We start from the raw sequence: 24,288 nt of genomic DNA, 5'->3' as shown, positions 1-24,288 counted from the left end.
TCTGCCCCCAAGCTCTGTTACTCCATCCCCTTTCTCTCTCAGTTCAAATCCCTTGTTTTCTCCTTTCCAATCCGTCAGGGGTCAGGGGTCAGGGAAAAGGAGGTTCAGTTGGGGGGGCAGGGGAAGGATGGGGAGACATAGTGTAATCAGGATTGGGCCAGCCGAGAGATTACCCTAAACCCTGATTATAGAGAGAATGGAGGGAGGAGGTGGGAGAGACAGAGGGAGGGCAGCTGGGGAGCGGTTGAGGGAGTTCGCATGATTGGACAATTGGTCAGGATTATGAGAAAAAAGTTGAGACATGATTGCCATGGCAACACTGAGAAGGGCTGTCTGTGAGGTGATGAAGATATAAAACAATAATGAATTACAGGATGGAGACAAAACCTTGGCAGTACATTAGTCCTGCTAGACAGCAGCTATGCCTACTTTCTCAACTGAGTATAGCCATGTCAAACAACAATGTACAGGCTGTCCCGAAACCCGAAGTGCTGGAGTTTACAATACGTTTGCATTATGTTCTTGTAGATAACTCATTGGAAACGAATGTAATAGAAACTTTTCCAGATAGAGGATCACTGAGGAGCCCTTTTATTCATAACAGCACCAATAGCCTTAAGTTTGCACAATCACATAGGCTAATAGGACAAAGGACGCATTGAGGCAAAAACTCTACTGAGCGTCAGGGTCGCAAAGTAAACAGCGGACAACAGTCACGTCCATTCATAAACGTGATAAAGCGTTTTAACCGTTACTTATTACCGACCAGGGATAAGCCTCATCCGGACTGCGGCGCGGGCGCTTTAAGCCAGGAAGGAGACACTGGTGTTGGTACATAACGGAGGAAATACGGGTGCTGCGCGTGAGCGGTGGGGAGAAAGCTGAAATTCTCGAACTGAAACGCACGCGCTCAAACCCACTCAAGGACGAGAGGCCGCTGTTATCCGCAAGGACGGAGTCACCCGTTTTTACCGGATACCCCGGGACACTCCACACAGGTAAACACAGCCAAGCGTTTTTTGTTAATAATTGTTTATTTGTTTAATGTTTTCCTGCAGCAGTAGTTGATAATAGTTGTGTTTTGTTCTCAGTAAACACAGATATAGATGAATGCAGTGAAATTTAGGTTTATGCGCTAAGCAGGAATAAGAGTAGTAGTCTCTTATTGAAGTAATATTCACTCAGGGCGATTGAGAAACATGGGAGAGGGAGAGACACGACATGATACTGTCAAGTATTTCAGTTAACCCTCCTGTACGGATGATCAGTGGATTATTGGTTCTGGTACAAATCAAGGAAAGTGTTATTATGTAACTGGTGACCAGCGAGTTTGTGGTGGTGCGTTGCGGTAGTAGCACTGGAATCCATTCAAACCCGCCTTAACAGCGTTTACACTTTGTCTTCATTTACATACTCACACACTCACAGTTATGATTCCGAAATGTGACTTTCTGTGTAGATATTGTGCTTTGCAAAAGTACTTCTGACCATGTCACGCTCTGGCATAGAGGCAGGACACAGACGCAGAGGTTTTCAAGGAAACCGTGGTTTACTGAACAGATTTACCAAAAACACAGTCGCCGACATGAAACACACACAAAATCACCAACAAGAAACACTGGGGCAGGAGGAACTTAAATAGGGACACAACGAGGGGGCAAGCACAGGTGTGAACGAAAATACAAAAGGACAAGCTACGTTTGAAATCAAAGGACAAAAACCAAACAGAACAGGCCACGTTCAAAAGGAAAGGCAAAACCCAATCAGAACAAAAACCAAACCTAACAGACCAATTCATATTATATTATTAACCGCTACATAAAAAAACTGAGGAAGATCTACGCAGATGGATTAGTCTCCCCATCACTTTGATTGGGAGAATTAATTGCATTAAAATGAACATTCTACCAAGATTGCAGTATCCTTTTCAATCATTGCCTATTCCGTTACCCCAAAACTTTTTAAAATCTCTTAATAAAAATGTAAGAGAATTCATTTGGAACAACAAGGTACCGAGGATATCTTTGGAGAAATTAACGTGGGACTATCAGTCAGGGGGACTACAATTACCCAATTTTAGGACATATTATTTTGCTGCCCAAATGAGATTTCTATGGTCTATGTCTGAGAAAGACACAATTCCATCCTGGGTTTATATTGCATTTCACTCCTTGAAAGATAACTCCTTTAGTGAAATTGTGTACAAGTACAACTACCGAATTTTATCAAGAAAAACTGATAACCCAATTTTGTTACACCTTATTAAACTTTGGTATGATGTACATAAGACCATCGGCAAGGAAATAAGACTGTCGCCAAAGTCACCTTTGAAACAAAGCTTATCCCGATGACTGTAAGATCCTGGAGGCATGGCATAGCAGTGGAATTCATACTTTGGAGGATTGTTATGAGGATGGGCTTTTCGTGTCCTTTGAACAATTAAGGAGGAAATATAACCTGCCCAGCAATACTTTCTTTTGTTACCTTCAATTGCGATACCTTTTTGAGGAGCTTTGAACGACAGCATGACTCTGCCCAAGCTCACGGAAATCGAGAAATTGATGCAAGAAAGTGGACAATGTTAGCTTATTTCTAAAGTGTACTCTTTGCTGATATCTGAATGTCCTAAACCTGATTTGTATAGCTCTAAGGGGAATTGGGAATCTGACTTAAATACCACAACTGAAGACCAACTTTGGTCAGAGTTGTGTAAAGACAGTTTATCTGCCACTATTAATGCACGGTATAGACTTACCCACTATAATTTCCTCCATCAGTTGTATTTAACTCCGGAGAAGATTCACAAGTTCAAATCTGAGCTATCTGATGCATGTTTTCGCTCTACAATAGAGGTGGGCTCCTTCCTACACTGTACTTGGTTGTGTGTAAAAGTACGAGATTTCTGGATTGACTTTTGTAGTGTCTTGACTAAGATTACACAAATTTCATTACCGATTGACCCAGAGTTTTGTTTTCTGGGGAACTTCATGAAAATTGATAAAATATTAAACAGGTATCAGAAGCATTTTCTGGAGATAGCTCTGGCAGTGGCTAGAAAATGCATTGCAGTCTCATGGAAGTCTGTTTCCCCTTTATCTATAACTAAGTGGTATTTAGAAATGAATAGATGTGTGCCTTTAGAAAAATTTACATATAGCCTTAGAAAGGGGTACAATACCTTCATTAAAATCTGTCAATCCTATCTAGATCATGTGGATAATGTGGTATCAGAATGTGACTGACCTGAAGACATTGTTACATTACATATCTACTGTAGAACACTGGAGCACCCTTTTGGGGAGGGGGAGGGGGGTATTTTTCTTTTTCTTATTCTGCTTGTTCTTCTGTTTTTGCTTTCTGTTTTTGTAAACTGAAAAACTGAAAATAAAGTATTCCAAAAAATATATATATATATTCTAATGTACATTGAATGTGCATTTGAAGTGTTACAGTACACCCTACTGTATTTGGGTATTAACTACTGTATTTCAAAGTCAGTCTTTTAATTTATCAAACGCTCAGAAAAACACTGCGTCATCCAGAACAATGACATTCTTGTATCATGATGTTAACTACTGTGGTTGGGTGTTATAAATGATGACTTATACTGATGCGTTGTGCTGCTGTCTTGAATGTGTGGTAACTCTCTGGTGTGTTTTCAGGTGATACGATGAGTACGATAAAGTACAGAGGTAGAGGAGAAGGAGAAAGAGGAGGAGAAGGAGAAAGAGGAGGAGAAGGAGAAAGAGGAGGAGAAGGAGGAAAGGGAGGAAGAGGCAATCTCAGGTAAAATACTGTCACATATCTCTATTCGGCACTCAGTGTTTCCTGTTCAATACTCTCCCTTCACCTCCCCCAACAAGGAGAGGAGAGAGGTTGTATCTCTGAGTGTTGGAACATACGACTTTCCCTGCAGAATTCTTACATGTGGATCCATAACCATCATCCCTCTGTAAGGAGTTCATCTCCACTATGGACAGACTGACTACATGAACACTAATGGTGCCACAGGAGGAAACATCTTTTGAATTTCTGAAAGGGAAAGCAACCCACTGACAGAGGGAGCCATGCTTTGTGCAGGTTTTGATGTCCTAAAACATGGACATAGAACTTAATCCAGAATCTGACCAATGTTGCAGGATTTTAGTTCAAGATTAGCAAACAGCTTAAAGATCAAATCCCTTGTGAATGGAACCTTTCAAGTGCAGAATGTTAAGACATTAGAGTTCTAGAACAACACCCTGTGTAACCAATCCTCCTTAAACCCTTGTGATTTCAGATGTGTGTGTGTGAGCCTGTTGCTACATGGAGATTGTGTGTGTGTGTGTGTGTGTGTGTGTGTGTGAGCCTGTTGCTACATGGAGATTGTGTGTGTGTGAGTCTGTTGCTACATGGAGATTGTGTGTGTGTGTGAGTCTGTTGCTACATGGAGATTGTGTGTGTGTGTGAGTCTGTTGCTACATGGAGATTGTGTGTGTGTGTGTGAGTCTGTTGCTACATGGAGATTGTGTGTGTGTGAGCCTGTTGCTACATGGAGATTGTGTGTGTGTGAGACTGTGATGTGGTGTTGATTCACAGCAGGTTGTAGTTTCAGGTGGTGCTTCAATGGTGAAAAAACACCATTACCATGCTATTATGCCCTTACTGATCAGGGGGAAAAGTGTGAGCAAATAGGGTCACCTTCAGTGCCTTCAAGAAGACCCAATCGGGTTGTCCTACTCCAGTGAAGCGTCTGCTAATTTATTCTCTAAGTCCATTCAAACTTGCAGTGTTTCTTGGTGTTATGGTGATAATGTCAGTTGAACAGATTGTGTGTTTCTAGGTCTAGTGAGATATATTCTACTTTGTCCCTAGGCTTTGGGCTGTATCCAGAATAAACACAGTAAATTGGGTTGTTTAATAGGCTTAGACATTTGCCCATTGCAGATTTAAATGCATGACCTTTCACCTGATTGACTGCATAACTTATCTAAAGAGAACCCCCCCTCCCACACACATACACACAGCCACACACACACAGCCACACACACACAGCCACCCACACACAGCCACACACACACAGCCAGCCACAATCACACAGCCACCCACACACACACAGCCACCCACACACACACAGCCACCCACACACAGCCACACACACACTTTCACGTGGTTCTCTGCTGCTTCGGATTATTTTCTTAATGTCACAATTTCTCTCCATCACGAGCCCCTCCTTCACACATTCACGCAGACACTTTCATCTGCGTTTTCAAAACGTAGTCGCTCTCAGTCCGTTGCTGCCAAGCTGCTCCGTTAAGCCAACCAGAACCTGCGGGGGCATTGAGTGGAAGACAAGCCAGACTGGATCATCTCTGAAGATCACCACTCTTATCTTGGACTTCAATGTGTTTACTGTCAGGAAGAATCCACTTGGAAGCCAATCAACAAGAATCAGAATCCACTAGCAAGCCAATCAACAACAAGCAGTGTCCCATACTGAGTTCTTAGAGGGTTCTCTGTGAGTTGATGATCCGAAGGGGAAACTGGGCTCTTAACAGCACCAAAGTTTTTGATTGGGTATGTTTGCTATTCAAGGTGCAGCCTGAACAAGACCGTTGGTTTTCATTGGATATTTCTGCTATTATCCACAACATGGACTCCACTAACGGTGGGCTTTAAACATTACCTTGACTATTATTGGATACCTCTGTTACTGAAGGTGGGCTTTAAACATTACCTTGACTATTATTGGATACCTCTGTTACTGAAGGTGGGCTTTAAACATTACATTGACTACTGTTGGATACCTCTGTTACTGAAGGTGGGCTTTATACATTACATTGACTACTATTGGATACCTCTGTTACTGAAGGTGGGCTTTATACATTACCTTGACTACTATTGGATACCTCTGTTACTGAAGGTGGGCTTTATACATTACCTTGACTACTATTGGATACCTCTGTTACTGAACAGGGACCAATCTGTGCGATAAAGAGACTTGGCCAGTCAATCAGTTGAATCAGGTATGTCTGAGTCGTTGAAGACGGGGATGGATTTGCCGTGTGTGTCTGACGGGGTTGGGGATCGTGTGAGGTCAGACAGCACGTCCAGCACAGCCTCCCAGGGGTCAAAGGGCAGGTTGTTGCTCCGACAACGCCTGTCACAACTGCTAACCTGCGTAGAAGACTTGAGCTCTGATGATGAGGCTAACGAGGAAGTGTCCCGCACGCTAGCCGAAGCCTTCCAGCTCTGTGGAAACATCAGCCCTCGAGAAACACTCAGGTTGACTCAAACACGCAAACACATATACAAACACGCAAACACATACACACACACGCAAACACATACACACACAAGCAAATACATACACAAACACGCAAACACATACACAAACACGCAAACACTTACACACACACGCAAATACATACACACACACGCAAACACATACACAAACACGCAAACACGTACACAAACACGCAAACACGTACACACACATGCAAACACATACACACACACGCAAACACATACACACACACGCAAACACATACACACACACGCAAACACATACACAAACACGCAAACACATACACAAACACATTCACACACACGCAAACACTATCTGCATTCTAATGCTGTCTTCTAACAAGGGCTGTTAAGTCTGTGTTATAGAAATGAGTTTTAAGGCAGTGTTTAACTGCGTTCCAACATTAGTTCTAATTTCGGGTTAAATATTATATCATGGAGAAATGATATTGTCCTTTAAGTCCCCCTTCTTCCTGCTGTCTCTGCTAGGCTGCACATGGTCACATGGAATGTGGCAACAGCAGAGCCCCCTGATGATGTCACTTCCTTGCTGTATTTGGACACCCAGCCCACCACTGACCTCTATGTGATTGGGTAAGGCAGTGTCTACTGGACAATGTTTGTGTAGTATAGAAGTCAATTGGTTGTGTAATATAGAAGTCAACTGGTTGTGTAGTATAGAAGTCAATTGGTTGTGTAGTATAGAAGTATTTTTTCCCTATAGAATATACACTATTCTCTGAAGAATACCCCAATACCCCAAAACCTTTAACACAATGCCCATTATAAAAAGTCAAAACCTTACACACACAGGGAAAAATGCATTTCTGGCCTAAATCTATATGCACAGCTCTCAAAACCAAATAATCAGGTCAGAATCACACGTACAGACATCATATCTGTTGCAAACAATAAGCATTAAGAAAACACTGCATGTAGGAAAAGGTAACTCTCTCATTAAGGAATTCTTCCAGCATGCAGAGAACAAAGTTGCGTTAATGTGCGTTGTACAAAACAAACATTTTGTTTACCTGAAATAACATTCTTAAGCTGTCAGTGAATAAGCGTTGTTTATGCAAATATAAACTCAACCTTCTGGGTAATTTTGTAACTTATATGCAACTCAAAAGTTAACGTTGACTTAAATCATTATTACTCATACAAATGTATGTAGCAGTTTCACTAGTTTTATTTTTAGTAATATCTTTACACCAACCACGATCTATTCAACCATGGTAATGATGTCTAATCCTACCAGGTTTAATTTTACACGTTACAGATGTCCCCCATGCGATGCAGGTAATACATAGCATTATGGTGAATGACAAACCTTGTGTGGAACATGGGATATATATCAACCAGCATGTGCTATGGTTTGTACTAAAGAACATTTCTATTTCATGGATTATTACAATGGGCAGATTTCATTTTAAGATTAAACTTCATTGTCATTGAACAATTGCAAATACTGTACAATGAAACCAGAAGTACAAATAGAAGATGGCAGTGAATGTGCAAGTATTAAGTATAGTTTGTTTTACAAGTGGAATGTATAGATGTGCAATGAAAGCAAATACAATGCAAATGGCAATTCTAAATGAGCAATGAAGGAAAATAGGCGAGGGCAGAAGATGTACAAGTATAAAGTATATGTATGTACAAACCCAATTCCAAAAAAGTTGGGAGTAAAAAAGGAATGGAATAATTTACAAATCTTATAAACTCATATTTAATTCACAATAGAATATAGATAACATATCGAATGTTGAAAGTGAGACATTTTGTAATGTCATGCCAAATATTGGCTCATTTTGGATTTCATGAGAGCTACACATTCCAAAAAGTTGGGAGAGGTAGCAAAAAGTTAAATGTACAGATAAGGAACAGCTGGAGGACCAATTGACAACTTATTATGTCAATTGGCAACATGATTGGGTATGAAAAGAGCCTCTCAGAGTGGCAGTGTCTCTCAGAAGTCAAGATGGGCAGAGGATCACCAATTCCCCCAATGCTGCGGTGAAAAATAGTGGAGCGATATCAGAAAGGAGTTTCTCAGAGAAAAATTGCAAAGAGTTTGAAGTTATCATCATCTACAATGCATAATAATCTCTGTGCGTAAGGGTAAAGGCCAGAAAACCATACTGGATGCCCGTGATCTTCGGGCCCTCAGACGGCACTGCATCACATACAGGAATGATACTGTAATGGAAATCACAACATGGGCTCAGGAATACTTCCAGAAAACACTGTCGGTGAACACAATCCACTGTGCCATTCGCCGTTGCCGACTAAAACTCTATAGGTCAAAAAAGAAGCCGTATCTAAACAGGATCCAGAAGCGCAGGCATTTTCTCTGGGCCAAGGATCTTTTAAAATGGACTGTGGCAAAGTGGAAAAGTGTTTTGTGGTCTGACGAATCAAAATTTGAAGTTCAATTTGGAAAACTGGGAAGCCATGTCATCCGGACTAAAGAGGACAAGGACAACCCAAGTTGTTATCAGCGCTCAGTTCAGAAGCCTGCATCTCTGATGGTATGGGGTTGCATGAGTGCGTGTGGCATGGGCAGCCTACACATCTGGAAAGGTACCATCAATGCTGACAGTTATATCCAAGTTCTAGAACAACATATGCTCCCATCCAGACGTCATCTCTTTCAGGGAAGACCTTGCATTTTCCAACATGACAATGCCAGACCACATACTGCATCAATTACAATGTCATGGCTGCATAGAAGAAGGATCCGGGTACTGAAATGGCCAGCCTACAGTCCAGATCTTTCACCCATAGAAAACATTTGGCGCATCATAAAGAGGAAGGTGCGACAAAGAAGACCTAAGACAGTTGAGCAACTAGAAGCCTGTATTAGACAAGATTGGGACAACATTCCTATTCATAAACTTGAGCAACTTGTCTCCTCAGTCCCCAGACGTTTGCAGTCTGTTATAAAAAGAAGAGGGGATGCCACACAGTGGTAAACAGGGCCTTGTCCCAAATTTTTTGAGATGTGTTGATGCCGTGAAATTTAAAATCAACTTATTTTTCCCTTAAAGTGATACATTTTCTCAGTTTAAACATTTGATATGTCATCTATGTTGTATTCTGAATAAAATATTGAAATTTGAAACTTACACATCATTGCATTCTGTTTTTATTCACAATTGTACAGTGTCCCAACTTTTTTGGAATCGGGTTTGTACAAGTGGGAATGAATAGTTGTGTGATGAGGCACATGCAAGTACAAAGGACCATTCTGACTGCAATCAAGCTTGTTGGATGTGTAAGATCGCATGTGCAACTGAAATGCAGGGATAGCAGCAATGAGGTTCCCGAGGTAGACACATACATGTATAAGTGAACACTTCTTATCAGCCGTAGTTTGCAAAGTCTGTAGTACAAGGGAGTAGTTACAGTGGATATAAAAAGTCTACACACCCCTGTTAAAATGTCAGGTTCTTGTGATGTAAAAAAATTAGACAAAGATAAATTATGTCAGAACTTTTTCCACCTTTAGGGTGACCTATAACGTGAACAATTCAATTGAAAAACCACCTAAAATCTTTGAGATAATAAACACAATATCCTGGTAGCATAAGTGTGCACACCCTTAAACAAATACTTTGTTGAAGCACCTTTTGATTTTATTACAGCACTCAGTCTTTTTGTGTAGGAGTCTATTAGCATGGCACATCTTGATGTGGCAATATTTGCCCACTCTTCTTTGCAAAAGTGCTCCAAATCTGTCAGATTGCGAGGACATCTCCTGCGCACAGCCCTCTTCAGATAACCCCACAGATGTTCAGTTGGATTCAGGTCTGGGCTCTGGCTGGGCCATTCCAAAACGTTATTCTTCTTCTGGTGAAGCCATGCTTTTGTGGATATTGATGTGTGCTCTGGGTCATTTTCGTGCTGAAAGGTGAACTTCCTCTTCATCTTCAGCTTTCTAACGGACGCCTGAAGATTTTGTGCCAAAATTGCCTGGTATTTGGAACTGTTCATAATTTCCTCCACCCTGACTAAGAACCTGGTTCCGGCTGAAGAAAAACAGCCCCAAAGCATGATGCTGCCACCACCATGATTCACTGTGGGTATGGTGGTTTTTGGGTGATGTGCAGTGTTGGTTTTGTGCCAAACATACCTTTTGGAATTTTGCCAAAAAGTTGAACATTGGTTTCATCAGACCATTAACACATTTTCCCACATGCTTTTGGGGGTCTTGATGTTTGTTTTTGCACACTTCAGCCGGGCTTGGATGTTTTTCTTTGTAAGAAAAGGCTTCCATCTTGCCACCCTACCCCACAGCCCATTCATATGAAGAATACGGGAGATTGTTGTCACATGTAGCACACAGCCAGTACTTGCCAGAAATTCCTTTAATGTTGCTGTAGGCCACTTGGAAGCCTCCTTGACCAGTTTTCTTCTTGTCTTTTCTAATATTTTGGAGGGACGTCCAGTTCTTGGGAAGGTCTTTGTTGTGCCATATTTTCTCCACTTGATGATGACTTTCTTCACTGTGTTCCATGGTATATCTAATGCTTTGGAAATTATGTTGTACCCTTCTCCTGACTGATACTGATAGAACAGCTGGACTTAATTTGTGATGAATCAGAGTCACTTTAAATGATGGCAGGTATGTAATGACTTGTGTTTAACATTGAATGTGATTGGTTAATTCTGAACACTGCCACATCCCCAGTTATAAGAGGGTGTGCACACTTATGGAACCAGGTAATTGTAAGGTTTTTAATTAGAATTTTTCCCCCTCAACGATTTTAGTTTGTTTTTCAATTGAATTGTTCACATTATTGGTCACATTAAAAGTGGAAAAGGTTCTGACATGATTTATCTTTGTCTCATTCTTTTACATCACAAAAACCTGGCATTTTAACAGGGGTGTGTAGATTTCTTATATCCACTGTATGTCCCTTTTCCGGTTCAAATAATATGAGCTGAATCCCTCCAAATCATAAGTTCCGACCCCTTCCTTATATCTTACACAAAAAAAGCATGATTAAGTAAAAACTCATCCATATGAAATTCTATGGTTGTTGAAAATCACACATCGCACAACTACATGTTACACAACCATTGTAAAACATGAAAGGTTATAAACCATCTGTTACACACACACAGTTGTTATAGCACTTACCGTAACATCAATTACCTGGGAATATCAAAGCAACTATAAATTACAAACCTAACACCCCCCCCGCCATAGTTAATCCCCCGTTGCACATGTCACACAGGAAGTCCCACCCACCGAACCCGAAGTCCCACCCCCCTGTCAAATCAAACTGGAAGTTCTGCCCACCTAGGTAATAAATCATCAAAGTGACAGAATAAACCCTATATTAACTACGTATGTACTGTATTTTATGTGTGTGTGTGTGTGTGTGTGTGCGTGTGTGTGTCAGTCTTCAGGAAGTGAATGCTGCTCCTCTGAAGTTCCTGTCAGACTTGCTGCTGGAAGACTCCTGGAGCCACCACTTCATGAACACACTGGCCCCCAGAGAATACATAAAGGTGTGACTTGGTGCTAGCCAAGAAGACTGACTGACTGACTGACTGACCATTGTTAAATAGCATAGTGGTTAGAGACATGGATTGCCATGTAGCCAACTGGGGTTTGATCCTTGCCATGAGCCAAACAAAATAGACATTAGGATTTGTTCAGGATAGACTAAACCTTGCTGACTACAAGCTTCAGTAGCTACAGTTGTGCTCATAAGTTTGCTTACCCTGGCAGAAATTGAGACAATTTGGCATTGATTTTGAAAATATGACTGATTATGCAATTTATTTTAATTTTGTTTAAGGATAGTGATCATATGAAGCCATTATCACATAGTGGTTTGGCTCCTTTTTAATCATAATTATAATAGAAATCACCCAAATGGCCCTGAGCAAAAGTTTACATACCCTTGAATGTTTGGCCTTGTTACAGACACACAAGGTGATAAACACAGGTGAAAACGGCAATTAAAGGTGAATTTCCCACACCTGTGGCTTTTTAAATTGCAATTTGTGTTTGTGTATAAATAGTAAATGAGTTTGTTAGGTTTCACATGGATGCACTGAGCAAGCTAGATACTGAGCCATGGGGAGCAGAAAAGAACTGTTAAAAGACCTGCGTAACAAGGTAATGGAACTTTATAAAGATGGTTAAGGATATTAAAAGATATCCAAAGCCTTGCAAATGACAATCAGTACTGTTCAATCACTTATTAAGAAGTGGAAAATTCGGGGATCTCTTGATACCAAGCCAAGGTCAGGTAGACCGAGAAAGATTTCAGCCGAAACTGCCAGAAGAATTGTTCGGAATAGAAAGAAAAACACACAGGTAACCTCAAGAGAAATACAGGCTGCTCTGGAAAAAGATGGTGTGGTTGTTTCAAGGAGCACAATACGATGATACTTGAACAAAAATGAGCTGCATGGTCGAGTTGCCAGAAAGAATCATTTTCTGTGCCAATACCACAAAAAAGCCTGGTTAAAATATGCCCGACAACACCTTGACACGCCTCACATCTTCTGGCACACTGTAATTTGGAGTGACGAGACCAAAATAGAGCTTTATGGTCACAACCATAAGCACCATGTTTGGAGAGGGGTCAATAAGGCATATAGTGAACAGAATACCATCCCCACTGTGAAGCATGGTGGTGGCTCACTGATGTTTTGGGGGTGTGTGAGCTCTAAAGGCACGGTAATCTTGTGAAAATTTATGGCAAGATGAATGCGGCATGTTATCAGAAAATACTGGCAGACGAAAGCTGTGCATGGGATGCTCTTGGACTTTCCAGTACAACAATGACCCTAAGCATAAGGCCAAGTTGACCCTCCAGTGGTTACAGCAGAAAAAGGTGAAGGTTCTTGAGTGGCCATCACAGTCTCCTGAGCTTAATATCATTGAGTCATTCTGGGGAGATCTCCAACTTGCCGTTCATGCAATACTACCAAAAACTTTGCATGACCAGGAGGCATTTTGCCAAGATGAATGGGCAGCTATACCACCTGCAAGAATTCGGGACCTCATAGACAACTATTACAAAAGACAGCATGCTGTCATTGATACTAAAGGGGGCAATACACAATATTAAGCACTAAAGGTAAGCATTTTTTTCTTTGTTGTTATGTTTTGTTTTATGATTGTGCTATTCTGTTATGACCTACAGTTTAATGTGAATCCTTTAAGAAATAAAAGATGTGTTTTGTCTGCTCATTCATGTTTTCTTCACAAATGGTACATATATTACCAATTCTCCAAGGGTATGCAAACTTTTGAGTACAACTGTACATTATGGTTAGCCTTAAGTAAACCTGTTATATCGCGTTTATATCGCGATGGACGAACTGCACCGGCAAAGACCATTTCGATTTACAGATCGAATTCCAGCCTCAGTTGTGTGTGTGACCATCATGTGAGCAAAGGTGGGCGCACATAACCAGATTAGTGACCGATGAAGCGCAATTTTTATTTTCTCTGGTTTTGGTTGGTTGGATGGCTGGTAAAAACAGAATGTATCTACCATAATATTAGTCGACCCATTTAAAATGTGATTTAGTTTCGACGCATCTTTCTTAAAACAATGATAGGCAAGAGGCCTACCTGGTGTTATATCTTTTTCAAGTTGTATGTTTCAAGGTTTATTCATCAAATGCACCGAACACAGCCAGGAAGAGTTGCATCAAACAAATCAGACAGGAATTGTTTAGAAGATTAGGCAACTATTTGTTAGATAGCTGTAACATGGCGTTGCCTTCTAGATAAAACATATTGTAGCATCTGACAGGCAGCGTCTCGAACCTGCAACCTTCAGCTCCCCAGGTGGGCGCAGTTCCCACTGCTCCAAATAGGAATATCCCCTTTGGAGGGGCAAGTAGTGGCCCTTTGGAGGGGCGAGTAGTGGCCCTTTGGAGGGGCGAGTAGTGGCCCTTTGGAGGGACGAGTAGTGGCTCTTTGGAGGGGCGGGTAGTGGCCATACCAAGGTAGCTACAATATGGAATTTATCATGATATTGAAGTAGAAAAGGTGTGTTGGAAAGCACTCGGCCAACTGATGATGCTTCATCAACTGATGATGCCACCTCAACTCCGTCCATGTAGGTAGGTCATGCGATTCTGCTTGCTTTGCATCTCAGAAAATTGCATTCATTGATGGTCATTGGCTGCTGACGACATTGACTTTAAGCAGGTATATGATCACAGTTTATTTATTTTATTTGCGTTTTGAAAATCCATCACTGGTGGCCCTAATAATCGCAGGTTACGTTCACACGGGTAAAACTTATTTGTGTGCGGGTGTTTATGATTGTGAACGAGCATTCGCGTGCCTGGGCTTTCTGCAACATTTTGACCATGTTGGTGGTTGTGAAGCAAAACATCAGACTACTGCAGATTTAGTGTAGGCGTGAAAATCTACGGATATCTTGATTTTTATATACGATAATGTCAATACCCTTTTCCAGAAATTGCCATTTATTTTTCAACAATGTTTTGAAGCAATTAAAAACATGAATAAAACACAAATAACACATGTCATGTTTAGATAAAAAGTATTCTGGATTCTGGAGGATCAAGGGTTACTGGATTAACTGGAATTACAGACAGACCTTTAGCGTGTAATGTAGAGAAGTAGCCAATCATATTGAAGTAGAAAGCAATGGTTTATAAACCCTTTCCAAGGGCGATGTACATAACCCATAAGGTAAAATGCTATGTATGTTAGACTATCCAAAGTAATTCAAAGTAATCAGATTACGGTACTGAGTTTGAGTAATTCAAAAGGTATATTACTGATTACAAATGTGGACAGGTAACTTGTAGCTGTAACAGATTACATTTTAAAAGTAACCTACCTAACCCCTATTGTGACTAGTGAAGACATTCTGTATAGCATAATAACCCATGGTAAATCATGACTAGTGAGGACATTCTGTATAGTATAATAACCCATGGTAAATCATGACTAGTGAGGACATTCTGTATAGTATAATAACCCATGATGATCATGACTAGTGAGGACATTCTGTATAGTATAATAACCCATGGTAAATTATGACTAGTGAGGACATTCTGTATAGTATAATAACCCATGGTAAATCATGACTAGTGAGGACATTCTGTATAGTATAATAACCCATGGTAAATCATGACTAGTGAGGACATTCTGTATAGTATAATAACCCATGGTAAATCATGACTAGTGAGGACATTCTGTATAGTATAATAACCCATGATGATCATGACTAGTGAGGACATTCTGTATAGTATAATAACCCATGGTAAATCATGACTAGTGAGGACATTCTGTATAGTATAATAACCCATGGTAAATCATGACTAGTGAGGACATTCTGTATAGTATAATAACCCATGGTAAATCATGACTAGTGAGGACATTCTGTATAGTATAATAACCCATGGTAAATCATGACTAGTGAGGACATTCTGTATAGTATAATAACCCATGGTAAATCATGACTAGTGAGGACATTCTGTATAGTATAATAACCCATGATAAAACCCTCTCCTCTCTCTGTCTCCTCTCTCCCTCTCCCCTTTCTTTCTCCTCTCTCCCTCTCCCCTGTCTTCCTCCTCTCTCCCTCTCCTCTCTCCCTCTCCTCTCTCTGTCTCCACTCTCCCTCCCCCCTCTCTGTCCCCTCGCTCCCTCTCCTCTCTCTGTCTCCTCTCTCCCTCTCCCATGTCTGTCTCCACTCTCCCTCTCCCCTTTCTGTCTCCTCTCTCCCTCTCCTATCTGTCTCCTCTCTCCCTCTCCCATGTATGTCTCCACTCTCCCTCTCCTCTCTCTGTCTCCTCTCTCCCTCTCCCCTGTCTGTCTCCTCTCTCCCTCTCCTCTCTCTGTGTCCTCTCTCCCAGGTATCTTCAGTGAGAATGCAGGGTCTGCTGTTGTTGGTTTTTTCTAAGAAGATTCATGTCCCCTTCATCAGAGACATCCAAACCACCTACACTCGCACTGGCTTGTTTGGCTACTGGGTACGGACCTGAAACAATATTAACTCTCCACTAGGTACTGACCTGAATACTGTTAACTAAATAATGGGTAGCGACCTGAAACAATATATCTCCGTACTGGGTACTGATCTGATAACTTTGTTAACTTGATACTGTGCACTGACCTGATAACAGTATTACCTCTGTACTGGGTATGGACCTAAAACAATATTAAGTCTATACTGGGTACTGAACTGAAATAATATTAAGTCTATACTGGGTACGGACCTAAAACAATATTAAGTCTATACTGGGTACTGAACTGAAATAATATTAAGTCTATACTGGGTACGGACCTAAAACAATATTAAGTCTATACTGGGTACTGAACTGAAATAATATTGAGTCTATACTGGGTACTGATCTGATAACATTATTAACTCTTTACTGGGCACTGACTTGATAACTGTATTAATTCTGTAGAAGGTACCAACCTGATTATGTTATTAACTCTATACTAAGCACTGACCTGCTTACTTTATTAACTCTAAACTGGCTATAGACCTGAAACAATATTAACTCTATATTGGATACTGACAAGATAACTTCACTAACTCTATACTCACTGACCTAATCATTGTGTTAAGTCTATACTGAATACTGACCTGATAACATTGTACAATCTTTAAATGGGTAATGATTTCCCTTCTCTTTCTCCCTTGCCCCCCCCTCAGGGAAATAAGGGGGGCGTCTCGGTGCGTTTCTCCCTCTATGGTCACATGATGTGTTTTGTTAACTGCCACCTGGCGGCTCACATGGACTACGCTCTTCAGCGCGTCGATGAGTTTGAGTACATCCTGGAGACCCAGGACTTTGACCTGGTCAACACACCTTCTGTCCGAGACCACAAGTGAGCACCACACTAACACTCGGTCATAGACACTGATGCAAACGCATGCATACACACACACACACACACAGACACACACACACACACACACATACACACACACACACACACACACAGACACACACACACACACATACACACAGACACACACATACACACACACACACACACACACATACACACACACGCACACACAGACACACACAGACACACACACACACTAAGCTCTCCCTCTCGGTCTCCCAGGGTAGTGTTCTGGTTTGGGGATCTGAACTTCCGTATTGCTGACCACGGCATGCACTTTCTCCGTTCCTCCATCAACAGTGGACGCTTCAACCTGCTCTGGGAGAGGGACCAGGTAACGCACACACACACACACTCATACATATACACATACACACACTCACACACATACAGTATATACACACACACTCACACACACACACATATATACACATACAAACACACATTCACACACCCACACATACACACACACATATATACACATACAAACACACACTCACACAAACAAATATGTATATATATACGTACACACTCACACACACACACACATATATACATGTACACACACACATAAACACACAAAAACACACAAATGTGCGCATGCGTGGACACACACGCACACAATAAATTCCAAACACACAGTGATGGTTCCTTGTTTTCCTCTAATTGTGTATTGTGCTATAGCTGTTGACAATGAGGAAGAAGGAACCATTCCTCCAGGAGTTTGAGGAGGGGCCTCTGAAGTTCAAACCTACATACAAGTTTGACCTTAACTCTGACACCTACGATACCAGGTAAGAAGTTCTTAAATACATACGTTTGAACTCCAGAAAATGTGAATGCTACCATACCAGGTCACATGGACAAGGTGTAGGTTGAAATGGGCTCAGCTCAGTCTGGTGTTGTTGGCTGGATGTTGTTATAGGTTACTTTGGGCTCTAGTGACTCCTTTGTCATCAACTGCAAATTCCAGTTAGTGTTGTTGGCCGGTGAATCTCCTCAAAAGCACAGGTACTGGGTAGTATTTTCTGGTTGAGCAAGAGCAGTGTGAAAGGAAGCAGAACAGAGTTTCAAGATATGCTTCTGAGAACACCTGCATCGACCTTTGACCCTACTAAGCCTGCAGCTAGTTGCTGTGATGAGTCTTGGAGTTAGGTATGAATTGGACATCAGAAAATTTGCACAGGAAATAAAAAGAGGTATAGATTAAAATAACAATAATAATAATTAAATACATATATATGCTCTCCCCTTTGTCCACTCCACAGCTCTAAGAAGAAATGGTTGGGCTTTAAGTAAGCACTGATTAGTTTATTTTTACTGCATGACCCTGATCATCTCTGATTATCATCAGTAAATACTGTATTTCTGTATTTGTGGTCCATCTAGCATTCCACCAGCATGTCATCAGCATGTCACTACCATGTCTTCAGCATGTCACCAGCAAGTAACCAGCTTGTCACTACTATGTCATCAGCATGTCACCAGCATGTCACTACCATGTCACCAGCATGTCACTACCATGTCATCAGCATGTCACTACCATGTCTTCAGCATGGCACTACCATGTCTTCAGCATGTCACTAGCATGTTACTACCATGTCATCAGCATGTCACTACTATGTCATCAGCATGTCACCAGCATGTCACTACTATGTCATCAGCATGTCACCAGCATGTCACTACCATGTCATCAGCATGTCACCAGCATGTCACCAGCTTGTCATTCCCATGTCACCAGCATGTCACTACCATGTCAACAGCATGTCACCAGCATGTCACTACCATGTCATCAGCATGTCACTACCATGTCTTCAGCATGGCACTACCATGTTTTCAGCATGTCACTAGCATGTTACTACCATGTCATCAGCATGTCACTACTATGTCATCAGCATGTCACCAGCATGTCACTACCATGTCACCAGCATGTCACCAGCTTGTCACTACTATGTCATCAGCATGTCACCAGCATGTCACTACTATGTCATCAGCATGTCACCAGCTTGTCACTACCATGTCACCAGCATTTCAGTACCATTGTCACAAGTATTTCGCTAACTTGTCACTAGCATGTCACCAAAGATTTAGCAGTGTGTCCCTGTTTGCTGAATGCCTAATTCGTCTGTCTGTGTGTGCAGAGACAAACAAGGCTGCATTCATTTTTATGAATTACTAGAGAATTAATTGAGGGTGGAGAGAAGGGGAGAGGGGGAGAGAGAAGGGGAGAGGGGGAGAGTTAAAGTGAGAGAGATAGAGAGAAGGGGAGAGGGGGAGAGTTAAAGTGAGAGAGATAGAGAGAAGGGGAGAGGGGGAGAGAGAAGGGGAGAGGGGGAGAATAGAGAAAGTGAGAGAGGAATAAAGAGAGGGAAAAAGGAAGAGAATAAAAGATGGGGAAAATAATGGCCATGTCTGAAGTCCCTCCCCTCTCCATATCACCTGATCTTATGTCCTCATGACCTGTCTTCTGATTGGCCAGTGGTAAGAAGAGGAAACCTGCATGGACTGACCGCATCCTGTGGCGTATCAAGCCGAAAAACACTCCTGCTGCAGAGGACAAGGAAGAGGGCTGGGCCTCAACATCCACCCATCACTCGGATGATGGACAGGACGAGTATCCAATCAAAGTGCTCCAAGACACCTACACCTGTGACCCCAGCTACGGGGTCAGCGACCACAAACCTGTTATTGGAATCTTTGACCTGGAGGTAGGAACCTTCATACTGTGAATGGTTGCATTTCCTCTCCTCAGCTGTGGAGCCTATTCACTTTTAAAGACCCCTCCAGACAGTTATTTTACATACTATACCGAAACACAAAAAATTCCCAAAATGGCTCTACACTACTTCTTTAGCTTCAGCAGAACCCTAGTAACACAACTGGAGCTTCTCAGGAACCCTAACCTTAATAACTGCTGTAGAGCTATAAACTATGAACCATTGTCTTCCTGTAAATGAGCAAGTTATAAACTGTAAACCACTGTCTTGTTGTTGATGAGCAAGTTATAAACAGTAAACCACTGTCTTCCTGTAGATGAGGAAGCAAAGTGACTGCCCACTAGTCTGTGTCTGTCCTGAGGGCCATTGGAGTGCTGATCAGGAAGCGGTTGTGTCCTACACGGTCCTGGAAGACTTCCTGTCCTCCACATGGGACTGGATAGGCCTCTACAAGGTGAGGTTGGAGGAAGGGGTGGTGGGGGGTGAGGTGTGTTGAGGGGTGGTGAGGGGTGTTGAGGGGTGGTGAGGTGTGTTGAGGGGTGGTGAGGGGTGTTGAGGGGGGGGTGAGGGGTAGTGAGGGGTGGTGAGGTGTGTTGAGGGGTGGTGAGGGGTGTTGAGGGGGGGGTGAGGGGTAGTGAGGGGTGGTGAGGTGTGTTGAGGGGTGGTGAGGGGTGTTGAGGGGGGGGTGAGGGGTGTGGAGGGGGGGGTGAGGGGTAGTGAGGGGTGGTGAGGGGTGTTATTCAAAATGCCAAACAGGCAGAAATCTTAGTGATAAAAAGAGAAACATACAGAAATATGCAACATGTTTCAAGACTCCATACTCTCATTTGACACCCGATAAGGCTGCCAAGCACTATTGTTTCATCTGTTACACTTTTTAAAACAGACAATTATTATAATTATAATTCATTAATGTCTTTCAAAAATAGTTTGGGGAATTAAGGACAAAAAGAGTAAAAACAATTACAAATGATAATTTTTACATTTAAGAATATTTAAAAACAAGAAACCAGGCAAGCCTAGTTCAGCCATTAATTGGACATTTGTTTCTTACTAAGTTCATTTCCACCAAAAATATTGGTATGTATTACGTTTGCCGCTGGTCGTTTTAACAGCGTATTCGTTTTACCGGTATCTACTAACTTACTGGAATAGTCATAAGAATTGAGAAATTGCTAGCAAGTCTGCCAACACTATTTCATTTCATGGCAAAACAACATACTTTTTTCTTTCATTCGTGAATGACAATTATACAATAACTATCAATAAAGGTGACGATAACTAACTTTTTCATCAACTGAAAAGACGAGAGAATCTGCCAGAAATAATTAATAAATGTCGTTGCTCTCAATAGATTTGAACGTCCATATGAGAGACACTGTCTTTAACCACTACGCCACGGCATTACAAGTTTCAGCAGTCGCTAGACTCCATTGAGGATTGTGTTAAATAGGCTTACTAGTATCTACTAACTTCCTAGGAATAATCATAAGAATTGAGCAATTGCTAGCGAGACTGAAGATGAACTTTTCCAGAAACAGTCGCAATATAACCGTATACAGTTTCAGTTAAGGCTTAAGATATCGTAACTACATTGTGAAGCCAGCAAATGTGTTTGTCTATCCTGACCCAAAACGCATACACGGATGCATCCTTCGAAAATCCCCCAGAAACAGTTGCAATATAATCGTAAACAGTTTTATGGAATAATTCATAATGCATACTACTCATCGTAAACAGTTTTATGGAATAATTCATAATGCATACTACTCATCGTAAACAGTTTTATGGAATAATTCATAATGCATACTACTCATCGTAAACAGTTTTATGGAATAATTCATAATGCATACTACTCATCGTAAACAGTTTTATGGAATAATTCATAATGCATTCTACTCATCTTAAACAGTTTTATGGAATAATTCATAATGCATACTACTCATCGTAAACAGTTTTATGGAATAATTCATAATGCATACTACTCATCGTAAACAGTTTTATGGAATAATTCATAATGCATACTACTCATCGTAAACAGTTTTATGGAATAATTCATAATGCATACTACTCATCGTAAACAGTTTTATGGAATAATTCATAATGCATACTACTCATCGCCTGCAAGGAGAAACGAACTTGGGAACTATACAACCTATACAAGTCCGCTTATCTAACCACTACGCTATTTAACAAGGGTCAGTCAGCCAGCCAGTCAGACAGACAGTCAGTCAGACAGACAGTCAGTCAGTCAGATAGATTCGCTCTTCGTAGCAGGCTCCACTTACCTCTGAAACAATATCTGGAATATAAAATGTTAACAAGATCTAATTTTCTTTCTTCATGAATTAAAAAAATGTAAAAGCTACAGCAATGTTTAGCAAATACATGAACTGTGTCTTCCCTGCATTCACCGGCAGGTGGGTTTTAAGACTGCATCAGACTACGCCACCTACATCTGGGTCAAAGATCAACTGCCAGAGGTCAACGAGGTCTTGAAGGTACAGAATACTGTATGTGAAATGGAAAATTTACAAAGCATGTTGGGTAATGTTGATGAAAGCATGTTGGATAATGTTGAGGATAGTGTGTGTGCTGCATTAATAAGGTGTGTGTGTGTGTGGGTGTGTACGTGTGTGTGTGTGTGTGTGGGTGTGGGTGTGTACGTGTGTGTGTGTGTGTGTGGGTGTGTGTGTGTGTGTGTAGGTGTGTTTTAATAAGAAGGCGGTCCCTGCACTCAGTGGAGATTACGTGTTGGGGTACTTCAGCTACAACATGCAGAGCATTGTGGGACTCAGCAACAACTTCCAGGTGACAAACAGAATGACCCCCCCCCCCCCCAAGTACATTGACACACAGCCAGAATGCTTTGTTATGCAATGTTAGTAGTAGACAACATGCAGGGAAAGAATGCACCAAACCCTACATAAATAGTCAGATTTGCTTTTCAGTACTAATGGATTTAAAGACAAATCTGACATGATCTGACATTCTTAATTGTGGAAAAATGCATAACAATGATTGTCACTCCCCCCTCTTCCCTCCCCCCACTTCTGCCCCCCCCCACACTTCTCTCCCCCCTCTTCTCTCTCTAGATCATAGAGTCTAAGAGGGCGGTCAGGGACGGACTGGTTCCGCAGGACGTCAATGGGATGAACAAATAAATCCCACACGTCGTGACACATCAGGTGGCTGACCCCGAAATATAAACCCTGCTGCTGAAATCCAGACTGTGCTGACACGCGAACACACACCTGAGGACCTGAATCTGCGTTTTCATAGAAAACACAAACAGAATAAAAAGCTTTTCCCTAAATAACATGAGCCAGTATTATGAGGCTGGATCAGTGAGTTAGTTAGCTAACTTTGATAAACAATCACTTTTATATTTTTTTAATCATTACAAAAGCTGATCGCAGATGTGTTTTTGTTTGTTCCAGAATGTCCATTTCAAGCACATCTTTAAATATTTAGCTGATTGGTCCTTATATTATATACCAAGGGTATATGTATCCGGTTAGCTGATTGGTCCTAATATCGTACTGACTCTGGGGTATATATATCGGGCTGGCTTATAGGCTCTGTGCACAAGCGTATGGACAAACTTCCGTTTTAGCCAGAAGTCGGCATATCATTTTCCGGTTTACTTAAGGCGATCACCCGGGTCTCCCAAAATTTCAGTTTTTAGTAGATGTCTCCAAGACCTGCCTAATATAATCATTAGTGATGTCCATTGAATTGTTGATGCCTGGTCCCCTGCTCCAACAAGCAAGCGGAACAAGGGATTCAAACTCTACGTATTGAGTTATCTGCACAACTACGAGTGTAAGTAGTTTACTATGGTGTGCCGGTCGGCTAGTATATGAAAAATCGCCTTTTCTGACTATTTCTAGTCTAGCGTTTGAAGTCAATGAATGGCGCAAGCCATATTTTATTAAAAAGAGGACATTCTCCTGATTAAAATGATGCCCCACTTGTACCTTGAAACTTAAATGAGTCACGTACATTATATTTCTTTTTTTTCATACAACAGCATCACTCATCTTGTTGTGAGTTTAGGTGTTTACTAATGCGGATGAGTATTAGTAAGTAAACCGGAAACTGCAATGCCGGTATTATACCAGGGGTATATATTTCAGGCTGGCTGAATGGTCCTTATATGATACTGTATCTGGAGTATATTTATCTGGTTAGCTGATTGGACCTTATTTGATACTATATCTGGAGTATATTTATCTGGTTAGCTGATTGGTCCTTATATGTTACTGTATCTGGAGTATATTTATCTGGTTAGCTGATTGGACCTTATTTGATACTATATCTGGAGTATATTTATCTGGTTAGCTGATTGGTCCTTATATGTTACTGTATCTGGAGTATATTTATCTGGTTAGCTGATTG

The 24,288-nt window shown here is 41.3% G+C and overlaps 1 protein-coding gene across 4 annotated transcripts; it reads left to right on the top strand.

Moving 5' to 3' along the window:
• Positions 1-533: 533 nt before the first annotated feature.
• inpp5kb (inositol polyphosphate-5-phosphatase Kb) lies at positions 534-23,583 on the top strand. 4 transcript variants are annotated; one of them, XM_010905204.5, is made up of 14 exons: positions 534-998; positions 3,663-3,786; positions 6,775-6,879; positions 11,697-11,805; positions 16,162-16,278; positions 16,971-17,146; positions 17,393-17,504; positions 17,855-17,964; positions 18,439-18,465; positions 19,650-19,878; positions 20,204-20,341; positions 22,308-22,388; positions 22,594-22,698; positions 22,983-23,583. In XM_010905204.5, exons 2-14 carry the CDS (start codon positions 3,671-3,673, stop codon positions 23,049-23,051), a joined length of 1,494 nt encoding a protein of 497 aa, XP_010903506.4. In that variant the 5' UTR covers positions 534-998; positions 3,663-3,670; the 3' UTR covers positions 23,052-23,583. The 4 variants fall into 4 exon arrangements, with proteins under 4 accessions (XP_010903506.4, XP_034148975.1, XP_034148974.1 ...); XM_034293084.1 differs by lacking the exons at positions 534-998; positions 3,663-3,786 and adding exons at positions 5,080-5,647; positions 5,699-6,264; XM_034293083.1 differs by lacking the exons at positions 534-998; positions 3,663-3,786 and adding an exon at positions 5,080-6,264.
• The last annotated feature ends 705 nt before the right edge of the window (positions 23,584-24,288 follow it).

This window comes from Esox lucius, chromosome 7 (assembly GCF_011004845.1).
Source record: "Esox lucius isolate fEsoLuc1 chromosome 7, fEsoLuc1.pri, whole genome shotgun sequence".
Taxonomy (NCBI): domain Eukaryota; kingdom Metazoa; phylum Chordata; class Actinopteri; order Esociformes; family Esocidae; genus Esox; species Esox lucius.
The sequence above is the reverse complement of the archived record's forward strand: the minus strand, read 5'-3'. Positions and strand labels throughout refer to the sequence as shown.